Source organism: Harmonia axyridis, chromosome 1, assembly GCF_914767665.1.
Source record: "Harmonia axyridis chromosome 1, icHarAxyr1.1, whole genome shotgun sequence".
Classification (NCBI taxonomy): Eukaryota; Metazoa; Arthropoda; class Insecta; order Coleoptera; family Coccinellidae; genus Harmonia; species Harmonia axyridis.
The window spans coordinates 61,199,655-61,220,540 of record NC_059501.1 but is presented as its reverse complement, the minus strand read 5'-3'; the positions used below and the strand labels follow the sequence as shown (position 1 = coordinate 61,220,540).

At 34.0% G+C, this 20,886-nt stretch overlaps 1 protein-coding gene across 1 annotated transcript; it reads left to right on the top strand.

Annotated features, from left to right (window-relative positions):
• The first annotated feature begins 1,123 nt into the window (after positions 1 to 1,123).
• Positions 1,124 to 14,555, top strand: LOC123670586 (vesicular inhibitory amino acid transporter). Its single transcript, XM_045604090.1, has 3 exons — positions 1,124 to 2,391; positions 8,456 to 8,822; positions 12,892 to 14,555. Exons 1-3 carry the CDS (start codon positions 1,969 to 1,971, stop codon positions 13,707 to 13,709), a joined length of 1,608 nt encoding a protein of 535 aa, XP_045460046.1. The 5' UTR covers positions 1,124 to 1,968; the 3' UTR covers positions 13,710 to 14,555.
• The last annotated feature ends 6,331 nt before the right edge of the window (positions 14,556 to 20,886 follow it).

The window sequence follows — 20,886 nt, the reverse complement described above, 5'->3', positions numbered from 1 at the left end:
GAAACTTTATATTTTGGAAATCCCAGTACCCCCCCTTTCTACGCCCTTGAATGACATTTTTAAGTGTTGAGAAATTCAAGGGCGTAGACCTCTTTTTTTTCTTGGGGGAAGGGGGATAATCGAAATAAAAATTTTCTACTCATATCTATAATGTGAGAAAAAGAGGAGGTTTGATAACGAAGATTGAACCAAATTAGTCGAAATATATTTTTTTATTACCAATTCGATTGTTGTATCTTATACTGGGTGTTCCTGAATTGGAGTTACGAAGGAAAATGAGAAATTCTTTGGACAATTTCAAAAGTAAAATGGCCCATAAACAGGAGCACGCAAACGCTTAGTTTTCGAGATATACCTAGGGTGTTTCTTGTAGTCCTACTTTTTTGTGATGCTTAACCAGTTTATCGAATCTTTATTATTCTTCGATATGGAGTTGGCAAATAAGTACCAAAACTTATAATTCATTTATTTATCATAGCTTCCTAACTGGATGTTTATAATAATTTGGATTTCCCTGAGATTTAATATAGATAGCTGTTTGAATTTTTTTCTCGAAATCGAATGCAGATACTACAAAACTAAACAAACAAACAAAAAGTGTAGTACTGAACCAGAGTTTCTTTTTAAATATTTCCAAATTACCAGAGGTTAACAAAAAATTAATTCTATAGGAAAGAAGCGGGCACCCTTCCAGAAAGATTCACCCTTTAGATTTGCATTGAAAATTAGGATATCACATGATGAAAGCTTTAAATTGGAATATCTATGCCAATTCCAGTTAAATATCTTGTGAAGGGAAGGTGCTATGAGAGAAGAACTTGAACTTTAATACCTGTATCTCAAAAACCAAGCATTTGCGGACTCATGTTATAGAACTTTTTTTCTTGAAATGATCCGAGAAATTTGTCATTTTCATTTGTACCTCAAATTTAGGAACATCCTGTAGGTCAATTCAAAACTGATGTCTTCACAAATTAACTGCAATTCGAATGAAACACAATAAATTGCACAACACAGTCGAGTCAATTTTTCGATGCGAATTACTCAGTTCAGTTCTTTGATAACTGAAGTATATTGAAATTTTCTGACGAGAATGATAAAAAAAACGAAAACAACGGGTAATTGAACACCGATGACCATACAAAAATCACAGATGGCAAATAAGGGTCGATGCCGAGAAAGTGAATAGATAAATGAAAATAATAAACCTCGGACAAAGACGAGATGGTAGTGCAATAAAATTACTCATCTTGAAAGCGATAATAAACTCATAAACTGTAAAGTGGTCCGATTTTTTACTGACGTGTCGATTTCAAAGGAAAGTAAAATAATGATTATTGGCTCATTTTATGGATAAATTTTCGTTCTTCCTCTTTGAGAGATTTCTGAAATTTTATATTTTGAAAATCTTGAGGGGGACAATTACCTCCCCATTTCTACGCCCTTGGAGAAATTTGGTAATAATACAGAGATTATCAATCCGAATTGAATTGCAAAGTTTGCAGTGTTTCTACACACGAATTGAATTAATCTGTAATAAAGTAAGAAATAATAAAACGTTTTGTGAAATTAAAACGATTTCTCTAGGATTTCCATATATCTACACTCCCAATGCGCGGCTCTCGCCGATTTGCGCAATCGCTCCAAGCTTCCGAGGGATGCTGTTGCAGCATCAATTTGTTACAGATTAACACCGCCAAGATGGAGTCCTTATAACATTTTTCGTATTCGAAAAAACTTACCCTTCGAAAATATCTCGTCCAGACAACAACACAAAAGGTGACTTTCAACCGTAGAAATCGCGAATAGAAGAAATTAGCAACGCAGGGTGTAGTATCGATTATCTCGAGGTAAAATCCATCTTGGCGGTTCGCAGTGATAAATCCCTCAGTGATAAGAAGTCTTCCAGTAGTGTACTTAGATAAAAGCGTCTAAAATAAGTGATAGCGGTTAGTATATTAGTCAAAAATGAACCGTTTTGGAAATTTACGTCTTCCACCCTTATCCGCTGCTGTAGACGTGGCCCAGCAGGCCGTGAGGCAGATTTTGCCGGATAAATCTAGCGGTGGCAAGCAACCCCAAACGGGACCCACGGAGAGGGTTCATTTCGCACAGAATCTAGAGCAAAACTACTCGTCCCATGGGGTGAATGAGAATCATGAATTGTCTAATATGACTGTTAATAATACCAGCACGAATCCTTTTCTTAACATGGACACCTCGAATGATGTTAAGGTGGCAGAGGAGAGCTTCAACGAAGGTTCATATCAACAGGGGAAAAGCAGAATGTCTTCCATGGATTTTTCCGAAGGTTCCGACTTTGTGGAAGGAAAAAGTGAGATCAAGATCAACGAATATCAGGCAGCCTGGAATGTTACGAACGCTATTCAGGTAAATTAGTTTCTTAAACGTTCATGCACTGAAAGAAGTGTTCATTTGATATTATCGAAAATGAATATTATAGTTAATAAATCATTTATCGGATATATGGACAAACAACTATTAGTTTCATGGAAATAAATAATTCATTTGATATCCCACCAATAATCATCATTTATTATTACACTTCATTTATTTACGCATAACTTTATCAATAATGCTGAAGAAATATCCATCTGAAGGAAATAATTAGAGTTGTTACGGTCTGAGAAGAACCGATTGCCAAACTAGGTAATTTTTTAGGGTTCATATTGAGGGTATCCGGGTTTGAACCCTAGTCATCTTGATTGCATCTGTTCACTCTAACTACTGTTCTGCCAACATCACTAATAACAAAGCAGGTACGTTCTAAACCCAAAATTCAGTACAGATGTGCTGAGCGGCGTTCAATAAGCCCATAGTAACACAGATTTTATGTTTGAAAAGGAAATTCAAATCAAAGGAAAAGTTCAAGGACAGATCCTTCAAGGAGATGCGCTTCTCGTTGAGGGATGTGTCCTTAAACTTTTCCACAGATTGGATCGCTAGAATTATGTTAGTTTGTAAATTATTAATAAATCCTATATTCTGAGTGAATAAATTATTGAATTCTTGTAAGAGTTTATTCATAAATAGCAAATGTTCGTTAACTACCAGTTGAAAATTTGTTGACACTGAATTTATGTTATTTGTGGGGATAACGTTCATATAAATTATTTATCACCGAAATATATTAAATATTATCAAATACCTTGTGAACAAATATTTTATTCTCTATTATTAAACTTTACATAATTTGCATAATTTAACTATTAATGAATATATCAAATATGAATCTGCTGTAATAGTTGTGAATGAATAACCTCCAAATAAGTGCTTTATTAATAAAAAAATATGGATTTCTCTCAGTGTAAAGAATACAAAAACTATTTTTTCAAAACAAATCTTTCAAGAAACAAATTCATTAATATTTTTATGAAATCACTCATTAGCACTACTCTGTTTTCCTCTATACAGGCATATTATACAGATAAACCGTTGTACAGAGTGTCCAATAAATCAACACCGTTTTTTAGGATCAAAAAGTTCAGATAATTTTTTTTTTCGGAAAATTTTTCTCGACGGAGCAACAGGCTTATTAATACATGCATTTAATTATACAGGGTGTCCTGGAAGTAACTCTTACCAAAAGTAAAGTAGGACTAGGTGAGTATGGATTGACTGCAAAAAATTAATTTATGCCTTTCCTAAAAAAGTTACAGGGTGAGTTTCCATATTCATGAATATATAATGAAACCATCATCAGAACTAAACTTATAGGCGGAACTTATTGAAACTTGGGATGTAATTGACACATGCCGAGGTCGAGTCAGAGACATATTAATTAATTAATTAATTATTTCAAATATTAGCAAATTATCATCATTTAATAGACGTTCAATGTATTTTAAAGAAGATTTTTACTCTTTATATTCATCCACTACTTTTACGAGATATCTCACTCCTGAAAAAATCAAATTTTTCGAACTTTGTCCAATTTAAAAATTCATAAGAAGAAAATGTTACATGTGACAACTTTGAGTGATACCGCGTATTGAAGCTGAATTTATGTACTTTTGAAGATATGAACGATGTTTTTAAGTGCAATATACAAAGTGATATTTTTAATCAGAACACTTCAAATGAGAAATAATGAATCCAGTCCTGGAATATTGAAAAAAATTTATATGTCTCTGACTCGACCTTGGCATGTGTTAATTACATCCCAAGTTTCAATAAAATCCGCCCATAAGTTTGGTTCTGATGATGGTTTCATTATTTCCATGAATATGGAAACTCACCCTGTAGCTTTCTTAGGAAAAGCAGAAATTAATTTTTTGCAGTCAATCCGTACTAGTCCTACTCTACCTCTGGTAAAAGTATGTACAGTTATTCCCGGGACACCCTGTATATTATATTTAGTTTCTGCGGAACGAATTATGAAAATTTCAATCAGGTTAGTCTCAAACTCAAGCACCACGCACGGCATCGAAAAAAAATTAACTTTCAGCGAATTTGCTTGAATTTTTCATATGTTGTAAAATTCGTGCGGCTGGTCAAAAGTCTTCATTGCATCACCGCTATAAATTCAACTGTTTAGTTTATGAGGGTGCTCAAAAACACTTTTCTAAAATTTCAAATGGCCTTTTTGGAATATATAAACCAACGAACATGCATCGGCCATCGATTGATAAAAGCTGATAAAACTCCACTATAGAGAAAAATGATCCCTGCACACACATAAGATATACAGGGTGAATCCAAAGATATCAATCTTCGGTAATTTCCAAAAAATTGAGCGGTGGAATTTCATTCATTTTCAGATAATTTGTGGGATATTAAAATCATTTGTTATTGATGATCTAGTTTAATTAAGCAGGATGGATGCAGTTTTATAAGAAATACATACATTTATAATAGATATGTCAGTTTAATTCAGATGTTAACATCTTCAATGGCAATTGATATTGATATCTCACAAAATATCTGGAAATAAATGAAATTCATTCATCCACTCCACCGCTCAATTTTTCGAAAATCACTGAAGAACTTAATATCTTTGGGCTCAACCTGTATTATATATATCTTCTGTGCAATGTGCAGTGCAGGAAATTCGTTTTTAATTCCATTAGTGTGATCTATCCTATTAGTTTGTTACAACTACCTATACAGGTTGTTCTGCAAGCTCTATAACAAACTTTTACAGATTACTAAACTATCATTCTGAACATTTTCTTTCTAGTTCAGAAGAAGAATTTGAAAAAAACATCAGAAATGTGTTTGAATTTTAAACATTGTATCAACCTCTCTCAAAAATAAAAATTGTTAGAAATGTCCCCCTTCGGCTAGAACAAAATCCTTGCATAGAAAAACTGAAAATACTGTTAGATACTCATCAGCGGATAAGATTTGGGACGTTTTTTATTTGGTTAGCTGCATCTTGAATTCTATCAATTGTGATGTGATTTGATTTAAATACGATAAACAAGCTGCTTCATATGTTCCCATTAATGCAAATCTAACGGATTGGGATCCGGTGCGACGAGGTCGCCATATGGCAATAGTCGCCCTTGACCAATCATTTTTTCGGAAATTTTCATTTAAGCAAGTAGCTACTGATCTCCATTTGTATGGTGGTGCATCATCGTGCTGATGCCACATATTCTTAACACTGTTGAGCTCTAGATCACCAATGAAGTCAAAAAGGTTGTACTCCAAAAAATGTTCATACAAATATTCATTTGAACCAGCCATACTCAACGTGCGGCCCTTTGGCACTTTTTTGTGCGGCCCGAGCCACGGCATAGTCAAATATTACAATTTTCACAGTAGTATCGCAAATAAAGTTTCGAAATTACGCAAAAATAACGGTATGAATATTTACTCATTTACCTTTGTTTTCTCCCTTATTGCGTACACAGTACACACAGAACACTATTAGGTACCATAGTATAAACAATGGATTCTTTATACATACTATGATACTACCTATACCTAATCTTCTTAGCGAGAATGCCTCATCTCACGTTTTCTGCTCTTGTAGTTTTCGTTTTTATGTATTCTTGGGTGCGTTTTTTTTAGCTGATTATATAGTTAAATTGTCATATTATTAGGTAATTTTTTTCTGGCCAGTACCATGATTTTTAAAACCTCTTATTAGCATTATTGCGTAAATTATGCTGATATAAGGGTTTAGAAATCATGGTAACTACCAAAATAAAAAATTGCGATAAAAAATTAATCCAATAGTATCCCCTGTTTTCCTTTTCGGAAGCGTTTCCCTAACACCTTGTATATTTTTATTTTCGCACTTCCCTACTAATATTACAAATGCGAAAAAACGTAATCTGTCTGTCTGTTACGCTTTGACGCATAAACCACTGAATCGATTTTGATAAAATTTGGTACACATACAAGAACTAGTAGACTTACAGGATACTTTGTAACCGACTTAAAAAAGGGTTTTGATTATGCGCGATAAACGAAAACCGCGCGGGCTAAAGCTAGTTTTACAAGTAGGTAAATTACTGCGGTCCGTAACAGTAGCAATCATGCGGCCCAAGGTAAAAAAATGTTGAGTATGACTGATTTAAACGATCATTTTTAATATCTACTGACATTAAAGCATTCTACCTCAAACGCTGACGTAATCGTCTTGGTCTAATGGTTTATGGATTTTTGAATATTCATTATGGCTTTTATTGATACAGTCCTTAGTGAAACAAGCCTCCTCAGATCACATGAAAAGCGAAATAAATGTATTATTTTATTAATTTGTACATGTTGAAGTAATCATTCACAAAACTCTTCTTGCCATATCAACTGGTATTATAATAATAATAAACTTTACTATTACTATTATCGTTTGTCGGCTTACTTTCAATTCAAAAATGAAAATAAGTTATTTCAAATTCTTGTAACTTCTAAACGAAAACGAATCAGACCTATGTTCATGAGAAAAAAATGTTCATAATGAGCACAACTATCATCTGTCAAAGTTTGTCATAGACAGGGCCGGGTCTAGCCCAAGATGCGGCCCTGGGCAAATATTATAATTACGCCTCTTCTTGTTTTTCCTTATGGTGACTCAAATTCAAAATAAAATAACAGGCCAATTGAAAAGTCCTCGATCTACCATAGTAAAAGACATTTTTTTGGCAAAAGTCGATTTTATTATTCAACATAGTTGCCTTCGAGGGTCTATACATCGATTATAGCGAACTTCCAACTTTTCGATACCATTTTTGTTTCGGCGATTACTTCTTCATTGGCGCTGAATTTCTTTCCAGCGAGCATTCTTTTGAGGTCTGAGAACAGAAAAAAGTCGCTGGGGCCAGATCTGGCGAATACGGTGGATGCAGAAGTAATTTGAAGCCCAATTCATGCAATTTTGCCATTGTTCCTATTGATTTGTAACACGGCGCATTGTCTTGATGGAACAGCACCTTTTTTTCTTCAAATGGGGCTGTTTTTTAACGATTTCATCCTTCAAACCACCCAATAACGCTAAATAATAATCGCTGCTGATGGTCTGGCCCTTTCGGAAGTAATCAATACCTTGCGCATTCCAGAATACTGATGCCATAAACTTAGCTGACTGTTGTGTTTTTCCTCGCTTTGGATTCGATTTATCGTGTGCAGCCCACTCAGCTGACTGTCGATTGGACTCCGGAGTGAAATGATGGAGCCATTGTCACATATCGACGCAAAAATTCAGGTTTATTTCACTTAAACACCTTCAAACACTGCTCAGAATCATTAACACGTTGTTGCTTTTGATCGATTGTGAGCTCTCGCAGCACCCATTTCGCTCACAGCTTTCTCATGTACAAATATTCGTGAATGATATGATGTACACATTCAGATGATATCTTCACAATGTCTGCTATCTCGATAACTTCACTTTCGGTCATTCAAAATAATTTTGTGAACTTGTTTGATTTTTTCGTCGGTGACAGCCTCTTTTGGGCGTCCACTGCGTTCGCCGTCTTCAGTGCTCATTTCACCACGTTTAAACATAGCATACCAATCAATGATGGTTGATTTTCCTGGTCAGACCCCGGAAACTCTTCATCAAGCCAAGATTTTGCTTCAACTGTATTTTTTCCCTTCAAAAAACAATAATTTATCAGTACACGAAATCCTTTTTTTTTCATCTTTTTTCAAATAACAAATGTAGCTACTCACAACGCAATATATCTCACAAACTAATGGTCGGACTGGTGTTAAATTTTGACACGTATCGTTTGAAGGTTGGTACTAACTAAAAATCATATGGATTCAATACTAGCATCTGTCCATCAGACCGGGGACTTTGCAATTGGCCTAATAATGGGACAGGGACACCACTAAAGACTTAGCTCCCCTAGCCTTGCCCATCTTGCCTCGGAGGAGGGCATGTACCAAGTCATAGAGCTTGTAGAAGATCCTGTATAATCTCTTATCCACTATCAGATTATGAAAGTCGTAATGTACTATGTATTGCTTTATTTTCCAGGGGATGTTCATCGTATCGTTACCCTTTGCTGTCCTTCGAGGAGGCTACTGGGCCATAGCCGCAATGATTGGAGTAGCGTACATATGTTGCTACACAGGGAAGATTCTTGTGGAATGCCTCTACGAGTTCGATATGCAAACTGGACAACAGGTGCGAGTGAGGGACTCATACGTAGGCATAGCCAAAGAATGTTTTGGAAAGAAATATGGCGGAAAAATCGTCAACATCGCCCAAATAATAGAACTACTGATGACTTGCATCTTGTATGTTGTGGTCTGCGGGGATATGATGAAAGGGACTTTCCCAACTGGATCCATCGATACTAGGTCTTGGATGATGCTGATTGGAATACTTCTGTTGCCTTTAGGTGAGTTTATTGTAAGAGATAATTAGATATTGTAGGGAACTCCGAGCTGTTGAAATACTTGCACTATTTTGAATATCATCTAATCATTATATGTACAGGGTGTCACAAAGTAAATGCTCACTGAGAGCATCTCGAGAACTATAGGCTTGAAGAAAAAATCTTCAAAGACCTCCGATTTCTTTTTCCGAAATAATTAGATATCAAAAAGCACATAATAGATATCTTGATTCGTTCTTGAGTTGAAGTGCTTTTCTGTAAAATGACTGTTTCCAATATTTTGCTATATTATGGTTTCTGTTCAAGATATTCGAAAAATTCTAAAACGTTTTTTTTAGACATTTTTTGGTTTATATGATACTCATCATAGATACATATCTTACAGTTTATAGAAATTAATGATCGTTTTAAATATACCAGAGGAGGAGTTGGTGTTTCTTAAATGGGATAGCCTATTTTTATTTTTCAATGCAGTTTTTTAGCCGCTAACTTTTCGAAAAGCATTCCATTCTTGGTTTTTCAAAAATGTCATATCTGTTTCAAAGATATTGAGTTTTGCGAGTAGGTACATTGTTTGATGGGACAGCTATACCTACAGGTTGAGTCAACAATGTGTACCGAGCTTTTTGGTGTTGACAGTACATTGAGAAAAAAGTAAAGTTATGGCCCAAAATGCATATTAAAGAAGTCATATAACCTTCCAAAGTTGCTAAATAAAAAAAAAATCTCTCCGCATAACTTCTGAACGGTGAATACCATTAGATTGAACATTCATGCATAAATGTAGGTATGCTGTTAAAATACATACGCTCCTATTTTATGGCCCGCTCGTTCACCTGACCTTAATCCACTAGATATCTCGATCTGGGGTTACATGAAATCTAGGGTTTATGCAACTAAAATTCGAAATTGTGAAGAGCTGGGACAAAAAATTGTGAATGAATTTACGTTTTTAAAAAATGACCACCAAACTATGAACGGTTTAATGAATAATTAACGTAAATACCTCAGAACCTGTATTACCAAAAAAGGTGAATATTTCGAACAGCTAATTCAATTCATTTTTATCACTCTTGTCTCTCTTTTCGTCCAAAATAATTTATTAAAACTACTAATAACAATTTCTTACTTTTATTTTCATTCAAACCTTGTTTGGCAGACTTATTGTTATGTACTTATTGTTTATCAACGGCACAAGAAGGTTATATCATCGACAAAATTGAGAAAAGAACTGTTCATGACCTGCTAAAATATCGTTATCGATTAATATCGCGATGAATGAATCTTATGACATGATGTGACTACAAAAACTCAATTATCTCGAAAAAGGTTCAATTTTTTGAATTTGGATGAGGGTACCTTTTTCATGTAATTTTCTTCGCTACATCGAATGCTTCTATTTTTCACCAAAACGAATACAACGAAAGAAGTTGTCCCAAAAAAAATCATGACTCAACTACTGAAAACACCCTTTATAACAACATCAGAAATGTAGCAGTGTAATAAAAAAAATATTTCAACAACATACATTTATGCACGAAATTTCAATCTGGTGGCATCATTCACCGTTTAGAAGTTATGCGGAGAATTTTTTTAAATTTTATCACCTTTGGGAGGATATATCTCCCTCAATATGCATTTTGAACCAAAAGTTTATTCGTCAAACTATACTTATTTTTCAATGTACTACCAGCCCCAGAAAGCACGGTAGAATTTTTTGAATCACCCTGTATAAATACTTTTCATTTATTTCGATATTCAATTCATTTCATCCATTGTATACTTTTTATCCAGTTATATATAGGGTGTTCCATTTAAATAGAAATCAATTCTCGTTTTAGAGATATACAAGGTGAGTCAATAATGCTCGATCGGTCGATAACTCTCATAAATTTTTGGCTAGGAGAATGATTCAAATTTTGACTGAATCGGCACTCACGACATAAGCATAATTTATGTTTGACTCTACAGGCCGGTCCAGAAGTGGCGAAACACTATACTACCCTTTTTTAAAATGGGAATGCCGAATTTTCATATCATTAAGATTTAATTAAGGAGGTTCCGTTTCACTGCGACCTAATGGTTTATTGTGCCCCCATCAGAGCTCTTCTCGCCATAACGTGATCTACAGCTTGTCTTCCAGTTCTAATAAACTCCAGTGTCTGGGATGGCTTCAAGGAGGCTAAATCCTCATTTATACAAGTTTATTTGCCAAAGCAGATTATGCGTTGGCTAGTGATGGCGAGGCATTCCCTCACCAGATGATCCAGAATTTCTTCCTCCTCCCCACAGAATCTCCACTCGTCATTTTCTGCTAGACCCATTCTCATGAGATGTTACCTAATGCTACAATGCCCTGTGAGGAATCCAGTGAGAAGGTGTAGTATATCCTTGCTAAGATACTTCTCAGTGTCAAAATTTCCAAGAAACTTTTTAGAATGATCAAAACCAGGAAGATTCCGCCAGAGTGTTTGTTCCTATTTCGGTTTTTTTCTTCTCCTGGAACTCTTTTTTTAGGTACATTTTCCTATACCACAGAAAGATTCTGGGCCAATGGAAGGATGCTTTTTTCTGGCAAGGTTGTTGGCCTCTTCATTCCCTCTTATTCTCGAGTGGCCGGAAACCCAGACTAAAAAGACCTTGTTATTCTTGCCTATTCCATTGAGTTTTTTTTTTTTGGGCACTCCAATACTATCTTAGAATCGTGGCCGGAGGTGAACTCAGTACTTTGATTGTAGCCTAACTATCAGAATCGCTATCGCTATATCACATTTCTGATAGTTGTTATCGATTGTTATCATTTATCTGAGGTACTTTTTGACGTAGACCACTTTTTTATAAAAATTTCATGATTATAACGGTTCAAACTAGAGACCATATCTTGAAAACCGTTCAAGATAGTGCAGTAGTCTTGATTTTTTGTCTAGACTTGTTATGCCCAAAATGAATAATTTTCAAAATGCTTCGCATTTCATGTTTTGTACTGGGGCTGGCAATATATTTTTCAATTTCAATAATAATAATCTTTATTCCCTATCATCTTCACAAAACTAAACTATGAAAATGAAAATAATAGTGTCAAAAACAAAAATTATTCGCCTAAAAATTCTTCTAAATAGTATGGCTCCAAATCAAGGAGATATTCGAATAGTTTCTTTTTAAAACCAGTTATATTTGAAATTAATTGGATATTCTTTGGCAGAGAATTATACAATTTCAAAAATCTATATTCTATTTGCTTCTGTGTTGTTGTTAGATAGATAAAATCATCATTTCTTGTGTGGTAGAAAGTTCTGCTGTTTTCATGCTGCTCAAATAGAGATTTGTTGTTCCTGATTAAGCACACATTCTTGTATAAAGAGTGCATATATCATCATATTCCAGATTTCTTGAGAAAACCTCTGCAAGATTCATTATATTTGATGTTATTCAGTATTCTTATTGCTTTTTTCTGTAGAATAAAAAGTTTTTTTATATTTCCTGATCCATAAAATACAGTGCCAAACATTAGTCTTGCCTCTATCATTGCATGGTAAACTGTCTTCAGTTAATTACTACAGAGATATCTGGCCATTACTCTGATTTCTGAAACCATAAATTGCTGTAGTTGTTTTTTCATATAAATAATTTATGTGCTCCTTTCAATTGAGATTCTTGTCAATGTAAACTCCCACAAATTTGGTTGATTCAACGATTTTGTATTTAACTTGGCTCAGTGTTATAGTATTATTTTCTTCAATTCCTGAATTGGTAGGTGAAAAAAGTATGAATTTAGTTTTTCCTTCATTAAGAAGTAGATTGTTGTTCTCGAACCATTCTTTCAAACTTCAAAGGGATAAAAGTACTCAACTCTTCTTATTACCTACTAGTAATATCAATTAAAGAAAAACCAAATCAGAGAAATCATCAAAATATTTGGAAACAGTCATTTTGATTAAATGAAATTGAGATCACAAGAAAAAACAGGAACAGTCTGAATTCTCTCAAGGAGTTCTGAAATGACTTTCAGCTGAAAAAGTCCTATCAATATTTATCGCTCATGTGCAAGTGAAATAATATAATATAATTTCAGGTTTCTTAAAATCCCTGAAGAGTGTCAGTCTGCTATCCTTTTGGTGTACCATGTCGCACATCTTCATCAATGCAATCATCATCGGATATTGTCTCCTCTACATCGGCGACTGGGGCTGGGGTAAGGTGAAATGGACTTTAGACCTGGAGAACTTTCCAATAAGTCTAGGAGTGATCGTATTTTCCTACACCTCCCAAATTTTCCTTCCTACTCTAGAAGGTAATATGACCGACCCCTCTAAATTCCAATGGATGCTGGATTGGTCCCACGTCTGGGCGGCGGTCTTCAAAGCTCTCTTCGGTTACGTCTGCTTTCTCACTTTTCAGAACGACACCCAACAAGTCATCACCAATAATTTACACTCTGCTGGATTCAAGGGATTGGTTAACATATGCCTTGTGGTGAAGGCTCTTCTGAGCTATCCCCTTCCGTACTACGCAGCTTGCGAGCTGTTAGAACGTGCCTTCTTCAGGGGTAAGCCCAAAACTCCATTCGCAACGATTTGGGATACAGATGGAGACCTCAAAGTGTGGGGTTTGGCCTGGAGGGTAGGGGTTATCACTTTCACAATATTGATGGCCTGCTTTATACCTCATTTTACCATTCTGATGGGTTTCATAGGGAGCTTCACAGGGACCATGCTGAGTTTCATCTGGCCTTGCTACTTCCACTTGAAGCTGAAAAGAAGCATGATGGACAGCCGAACAATGATGTTCGATTATTTCATCATATCATTAGGAGTTCTCTTCGGTGTCATAGGTATGTATGATTCGGGAAAGGCTTTGGTAAAATCCTTCAAAATTGGTCTTCCATTTTAGAGCTTAGAATAGCAAAAAATTGTTATATCACAAAATATCGAAGCCATTTATTCGTTATGAAGTATCAACGGATATGAAGTATTGTTTTTGATGTGCAATGAATGAGATTTATTGAGTTCTCAAATATCTTTTGAAATTTTACGAGAATTCTAAATGAAAATGAATACAATTGAGATATAGAAGAATTGAGTTACAGTTTTACGTGAGTATTTATGATAGTGCTACTTTTTTATGTAGCTTGAACGAGTTTCAAGATCTTTTATAAAATATAAACTCGTTTTGATTAGTTCAAAAGGTTATTTTCGTTCATTTCAACAACTGCCGCATCATTTTCCCAAATATTTGAGACGTTGAATTAACAATAATTCGAAGATGTTTTCGATAATGTAATAAGTTGATTTCAAAAATTAACGAAGTCAAATAATTGATAATATGATCAACAATCCATACAATTTTGTAACCCCTAAAAAGTAATCAGTACCTAGGCATTAACAATTATTTATAGATAGCGAAAAATTTTGAAATATCCATGTTCAAAAATTATTGAAAATAATAAACCAAGAATTGAAACAATGAATTCTTAAAACTTAAAATATCAAAAAAAAATCTTATTTGAAGGAAATCACAAACAAAAAACTGATTTTAGAGTTTTATCAGATTTTCTAATTGAAACTAATTCAATTTTTAGTAATATATTTAGTTTTTTTTCATTAAGGCAATTCTCAATGTTCAATCTTATAAATTTATCGAACATACTATGAAGTAAGTATATTTAATTTCTTTGAAAAAAGTCTTTCTTTCCTCAATGTAATGCAGAGTTTTCTTTAATGAAAAACATTTCAGAAAAGCTTGTAACATAAATGACTATTTTTCAAAAATCCTAAAAAGTGAAAGTAAATAAAGAAATATTTTAGAACCTATTACTAACCAAAACTTTAATTATGTGTTGAGTTTTTTGGAAGGAACTATATTAAGAACAAGGATTTTCTTTTTCTCCTACTTCAATTCTTTATAGGACGAACAATAATTCATATTATCAATTAGATAATTAGAAACGAGTCAATTGATTTCAATTATTTTTCTAATCATATATACTGACCGAAATGAATGATAAACAGTGATAGTAAATGATCAAGTGATCAAAAATAACCAATATGAGTCTTCCAATTAAATTATGCCTTGTTATCAGTAGAATTCGTGAATTGAAAAATATCAAAATGTGAATGTGAAATTTAATTATTTTAATTGAAATCTACGAATTGATAATGTTCAAGTAGGTAATACTTCGATTACGAAGTAATGACACAAATTACATATTAAGTTTGTGTCATTTGATGAAACGAGGTATACTTGAATATTTGTAAAAATATTGTAGGTATATTCTTGATATTTTATTTTCATTTAATGAGTGTATTATCAGCTCGTTGCGATATCAATATAATGTAGCATCTTCTCAATTTTTTCCGCAAAGTAAACAGATTCACTTTGAATAAAGTAATTTCGATTTGAAATTTTTTCATAAAAATAGCTTCATGGAAAATCAATAACCAATCCAGAATAAATCCTCAAATTGAATGAGTATAATTCTCCATCGACACTCAATCGGGAATGAACTCAAATAATTAATGAAGAGGGATACCTACTCCTTTTAGGAATGAACTTGAATAATTTAAGAATCAATCTTTTTGATGTTACTTAGGGATGATGAACATGAATATTTGATGATTTCATTTTCAGTCGACATTCGATGAAAATGATACCTTATACTTACCTAATCTAAATCTGAAAGATTTAGGAATCAATTATCGTGTCTATAAAACATGATAAACAAATACATATCTTAGATGATAAAAGAAGATTGCATTATATTGAAATATCGTTATTTTATCAAAATTAAATACGTCATGTATTCTGCATCAAAAAGTTGACTATATTTATATTGTGTAACTACTCGATATTTGTGTGTTTAATCGAGAATTCTGAGAATTCCTCAGTTATGACCTGTATTTGAACCAAAAAAAATATGTCTTCCAAATAATGTAAATATTGAGGAAAATGCTTAGAAAGTTTTTAGAGAATGTATAATCCAATGTCTTCCAGGCTGCGAAGCCTATTTGTTTTTATTTTAGATGTATTCAATTTTGAAGTATTTATTATAACTACCTGTTATGAAATGAGCGGATGAACACTAGATTCTCATTGTTATACTGTTGAAATATCGATGTGTAGCTTATAAACATGGTCTTAGGAGATAATGTTAAATGACAATAATCACTAAGAAGGACAATACAATAATCGATTCAATATCTGTACATAAAAAAGAGGTCGAAATTGGAAAATCAATTTTTTTTTAGATGTAGATAAATCTTGTTCTCGATTTTTGGAATTTCTTATAATGTTTTTACCATCAGAGATACAAAGATCATACAAAAGTAAATATAAAAAATTAGGCTCTATAGATATCAAATTCTGAACAAAAATATCGATTATTTTTTCCACTTTGAGAATTTCAACTCAAATTTGTATTTCATTTTTACATTATAAATATACTTGAAAAAGCTTCATTAGGCACTTTATTATGTAGTAGTAACTGTTATTTAATGCCTCTAAACAAATGGCCATCGACCTAGGGTCCTTCAGCCCATGATTCATTAAAAATAACAGAATACTGTACCTTTGTTCGAAAACTGATTTTGTAAAGAATACGATATATTTTTGAAATGGATATAGCTGTCTTCAGACAAGTGAACTCAAAATTATTTATAAATAATAACGCATTGAATTTCAAGAATATATTTATTCCAATAAAACAAAAACCAATGTCTATGTACAAATTAAAAAGCAATGTCGATCTTATAAAGACTTTGAGTTTTCCTCTAATACCCTTTTTATATTGTGGAATATTTTTAAAGAAAGCGCTTTTTAAAATAAGGGGTTTTGAGGTTGGACTAAAAAAATTCAAAATGATAAAACCAAGATACGATAGATGAAATTAATGAAAAAAATTAGGAAAGCACTCACGTCACCTCAGGAGCGTTTGAGCATTCATTAATCATTTCATTTATTGTAGTCACTGTTGACGAAGCTGTCCTCAAATTCGATTCTGTCCGTCTGTGGTCTCCAAGGGTGCAGTGAAAATTGGCGAGGAATGAACGCTCGACTCTTAATTTATATTTATACGATTGCAAAACATAAACCAAATAAATCTTATATTTTCTCGCGCAAAATGATTTGTCGAATTCCTTGATTCGGTGAGAAGGGATGAAATAATAAACTATAAGATTTATTCTTTCCATATTTTACAAATTTCAAACTAAGAATATTTTTATTGCATTTTTTCTGAGCTCTTCCAAAATTTTGTCGTAGAAAGGATAATCCAATATGTTGTAAGGAAAATTATTGAAGCAGCTATTAGTAACTTAAATTAACATATGGTATACCTTTACATATTCATTTAGCGAAAGTATAGAACAATTTTGTGTTGATTCATATTCCATTGTAGTATTTCGATAATTAAATGTAGGAACGTGAAAATTACCATAACAATGAATCGATATTATAGGTAGTCATCGTAATATTGTCTAAGATTTGGTAATTACCAAATGAATGAACTTGATAAAATGAATTGAAGGACGTATCTACATTTAATCAATTCTAGATCATTTAAATCATATTATTTTAATATTTTCTCATCCGAACGTCCAATTCGACCAAGGGCGTAGATCTTTTTTTTTTTGGGGGTAGTAATCGAAAAAAAAAATTTTTTCACAACAACGTTTACACATTGTAATCATCTGTAATGTGAGAAAAAGAGGTTTAATAACGAAGTTTGAACCAAATTACTCGAAATAATTTTTTTATTACCAATTTCGATTGTTATACTGGGTTTTCCCAGTATGATTTCAAGAATAAAAAGTCCCATAGACATAGAAATGAAATTCAACTGGAAAATGTAGTATAGTATCGTATAATTTATAATTATTTATTTGAACATATTTGCAGGAGAATAAGAAACCTGCTCATCAAGATAATTCAATGTTGAATCTCATAACCTAGTAATAACATATTTCTACAAAATTAACCGCCGGGTGGTTTTTTCAAGTTGAATATGTTAAGAATTCGAAAAAGAAATATCTTACATATATGGAAAATGTTTCGGATGCAAATTTAATGGTTTTGAGGCGGGGAAGTTCACTTATGTTACAACCTCTTCCATTCCTTCAGCCTTGTGGAGGCAGGGGGGTCACTTTGGAATTTCAATAGGAGTTTCAGTATTTTAATGCAGATTTGTATCGAAGACAAAAAACACAAAAATTTTGTTCCAAAAATTATTTTTCACGATTCGTCACAAAAGTATGTGATCGAATTTAAATTTTCCTTCTGAGCAACTAATATTGTATCCGTTTCATTAATCATTTACTATTCCTTGAAACGATGGAAAACGTTCTGCGCATAAGGATACGGCTTAAAAAAGATTTTCATTAGATTCCAACTAAACAGAGATATTTTTTTTTCAATTGACACGTATCCTCAACAATTAGTGGGTATTTTGAACCAGAACACCAAGAATAAACAATTGCGCCATTTCATTTTCATCAAATATGTTTACGTTAAATTCACTTTTTTTGCACATGCGATATTTTAGGGGGGGGGGGGGTTGGCAGTAAAATTTAGGGTGGCCCAGGCCCTCTTCCGAGGTCAGCCCCGTGTCGTGGTGGAAGGGCTTGAAGTAACTGCCTACTGTGAAGTAGACAGTGAAACTAAGACTGTCCACAGAAAATGTATGTGGCGTGGCTAATCCCAGCCTGCAACATTCCCCATACCTCAACAATGCCATGTTCCCCAAACACCACACTTCTGCCAATACCTCGCCCATCCCTAAGAACATCCTATAATCTCTACCTTTCCAAACGACATGATTCAGCAGAACGAGCAACACGAGAAGAGAACGGGTCCACTAAAGAGGAGATAGAGGCGCAGAACCGACCAGACAGAGGCCATAAAGGTAGGTGGAAATAATTGACAGGTCTAGCAGAACGAGACACAAGAGGCCGAGAAGGAAGCAAGAAGATGCCAACTTTTGGCTGTGAGTACGTGGTAAAATAGGCGGGGCTACTTATGTTTCCGCGGGCGCCAGTTTAGGACCATCAGTGTAATTCTCGGTACACTATTCGAGGAGTAACTATGACTTCAATGACCTCGAATCTTAGGAAACGAGGATAACGAAGAAGTATGTTAGTACCCTGCTCAACTCCACTGCTTACAGTCAAAACTACTAAACTCACCCTTAAAACCCCCATCCCTAAACTTCCCTGCACAAACTGAGGCTGATCCTATGCTGTGGGGACTTAGGGTTTGCGTTAGTTGTGCAAGTTCTCAAGACCAGGGTCAAGAGGAGGCGTCTCCTCGTGGAAGATTAAGTTCGAAGGGGGGAGGCTTGCCGACCAAGTCCATGTGGGGAATTACCCCAGGCTTGAGTTCCGTAATCAGAGCTATGTGGGAACCCACGGAACGAGGGAGATCATTGATGGGTAGTTGTCTTACGCTTTTTAGGTTACTTGTTGAATGACTCAGCCACCTTTAACGAATTGCTTCTGCCTTTCCCATACTTCTTAGGGTAGGACAGCGTGAAACAAGAAGGACATTCCGCCGTAGAGTACCAAACCCTTGGTGAGCCGTCCGCACTGAGGCTGAATGCGTATGAGGAAGGTTGGTGTCCTTGGAACCTTTCTCTACGGGTTCGGCGGAGGTGTAATGGAGGTTTTTAGTGAGTATTCCCTTCAGGAGAGCCTCACACTACCCAGCAGGTGTCGACAGGTGTTTTATATTTGTCGAGATTTGTTGGGTGTTCATAAGGTGGATTTCTCTCCATAAAAAAAAGGTGGCCCGGGCCCCTGTCTAGCAACGCCACTGGTCAGAATTTCATGTGAATGATTAATGGAACGGATACGTTAAGGTTGTTCAGATGGAAAATTTAAATTACATTTACTTTTCAGCCTTTGTTGGGGACGAGTTCAACTTCCCCATTTTTTATTGCAGATTCCTATTCTATAACAAAAAATTCAGTTTCTCACGATTCATCCCAGATGGCTCTATAATCGAATTTAAATTTTCCGTCCGAAAGTCCATAACGTATCCCTTCTACTGAGTAATTCACATGAAATTCTGACCTTTCCTGCTGAACTGTTTATTTTCAGTACATGTACTACCGTTAATCATTCGGAAATGGCGAAATTATATTTGTTCTTGGTGCTTCTGATTCAAATTTTACCCATTAATTGAATTAAAAAGGATGTATTTCAATTGAAATAAGAAAAAAAAACGAAAAATGTATCTATTTTAAAAAGAATTTAGTAAAAATCTCCGTCAAGCCTTATATATTTATGCGTAGAACGTTTCAACCAATCTGGACAATTGACGACTAAAATTTCATGTGAATGATTATATACAGGGTGTTTCCTAAACATGCGGCAAAAATTCAGGGGGTTGTTCCTTGGACTATTTTAAGCATGTTTTGTCCTTGGATGATTTTTGAAAAACCTCTTTGTTTCGAAGATACAGGGCGAACAACATTTTTCATATTTTTAAAATTAATAATAGTTTAAATAAAAATGCGTACCGCACTGTGTTTACTAAGTAGGTACAATTTATTTTTAAATTTGTTTAACAACATTCCAATTACTAAAAACGGCCAGTTTTTTGACTAAAAATTGATAAGTGCAGATGGTAAAGGAATACAGATTAAACACGATTTTCATTTGAATTCGTTTTGTGATGTATTAGCAATTTTTAGTCAAAAAACTGGCCGTTTTTAGTAATTGGAATGTTGTTAAACAAATTTAAAAATAAATTGTACCTACTTAGTAAATACAGTGCGGTACGCATTTTTATTTAAACTATTATTAATTTTAAAAATATGAAAAATGTTGTTCGCCCTGTATCTTCGAAACAAAGAGGTTTTTCAAAAATCATCCAAGGACAAAACATGCTTAAAATAGTCCAAGGAACAACCCCCTGAATTTTTGCCGCATGTTTAGGAAACACCCTGTATATTCTAATGATTCAGCCGGAAAATTCAAATTTGATTACAGAGCCATCTGCGACGTGAAAAATAATTGTTGGTACAAAATTTTTGTATTTTCCGCCGTATAATACGAATCAGCTCTATAAAACTGGG

Coding starts and splice junctions, on each gene's coding strand:
- LOC123670586 (XM_045604090.1), top strand. CDS start 1,969: ATGAACCGTTTTGGAAATTTACGTCTTCCACCCTTATCCGCTGCTGTA. Junction 2,392..8,455: donor ATGTTACGAACGCTATTCAG/GTAAATTAGTTT, acceptor TTTATTTTCCAG/GGGATGTTCATCGTATCGTT. Junction 8,823..12,891: donor AATACTTCTGTTGCCTTTAG/GTGAGTTTATTG, acceptor ATATAATTTCAG/GTTTCTTAAAATCCCTGAAG.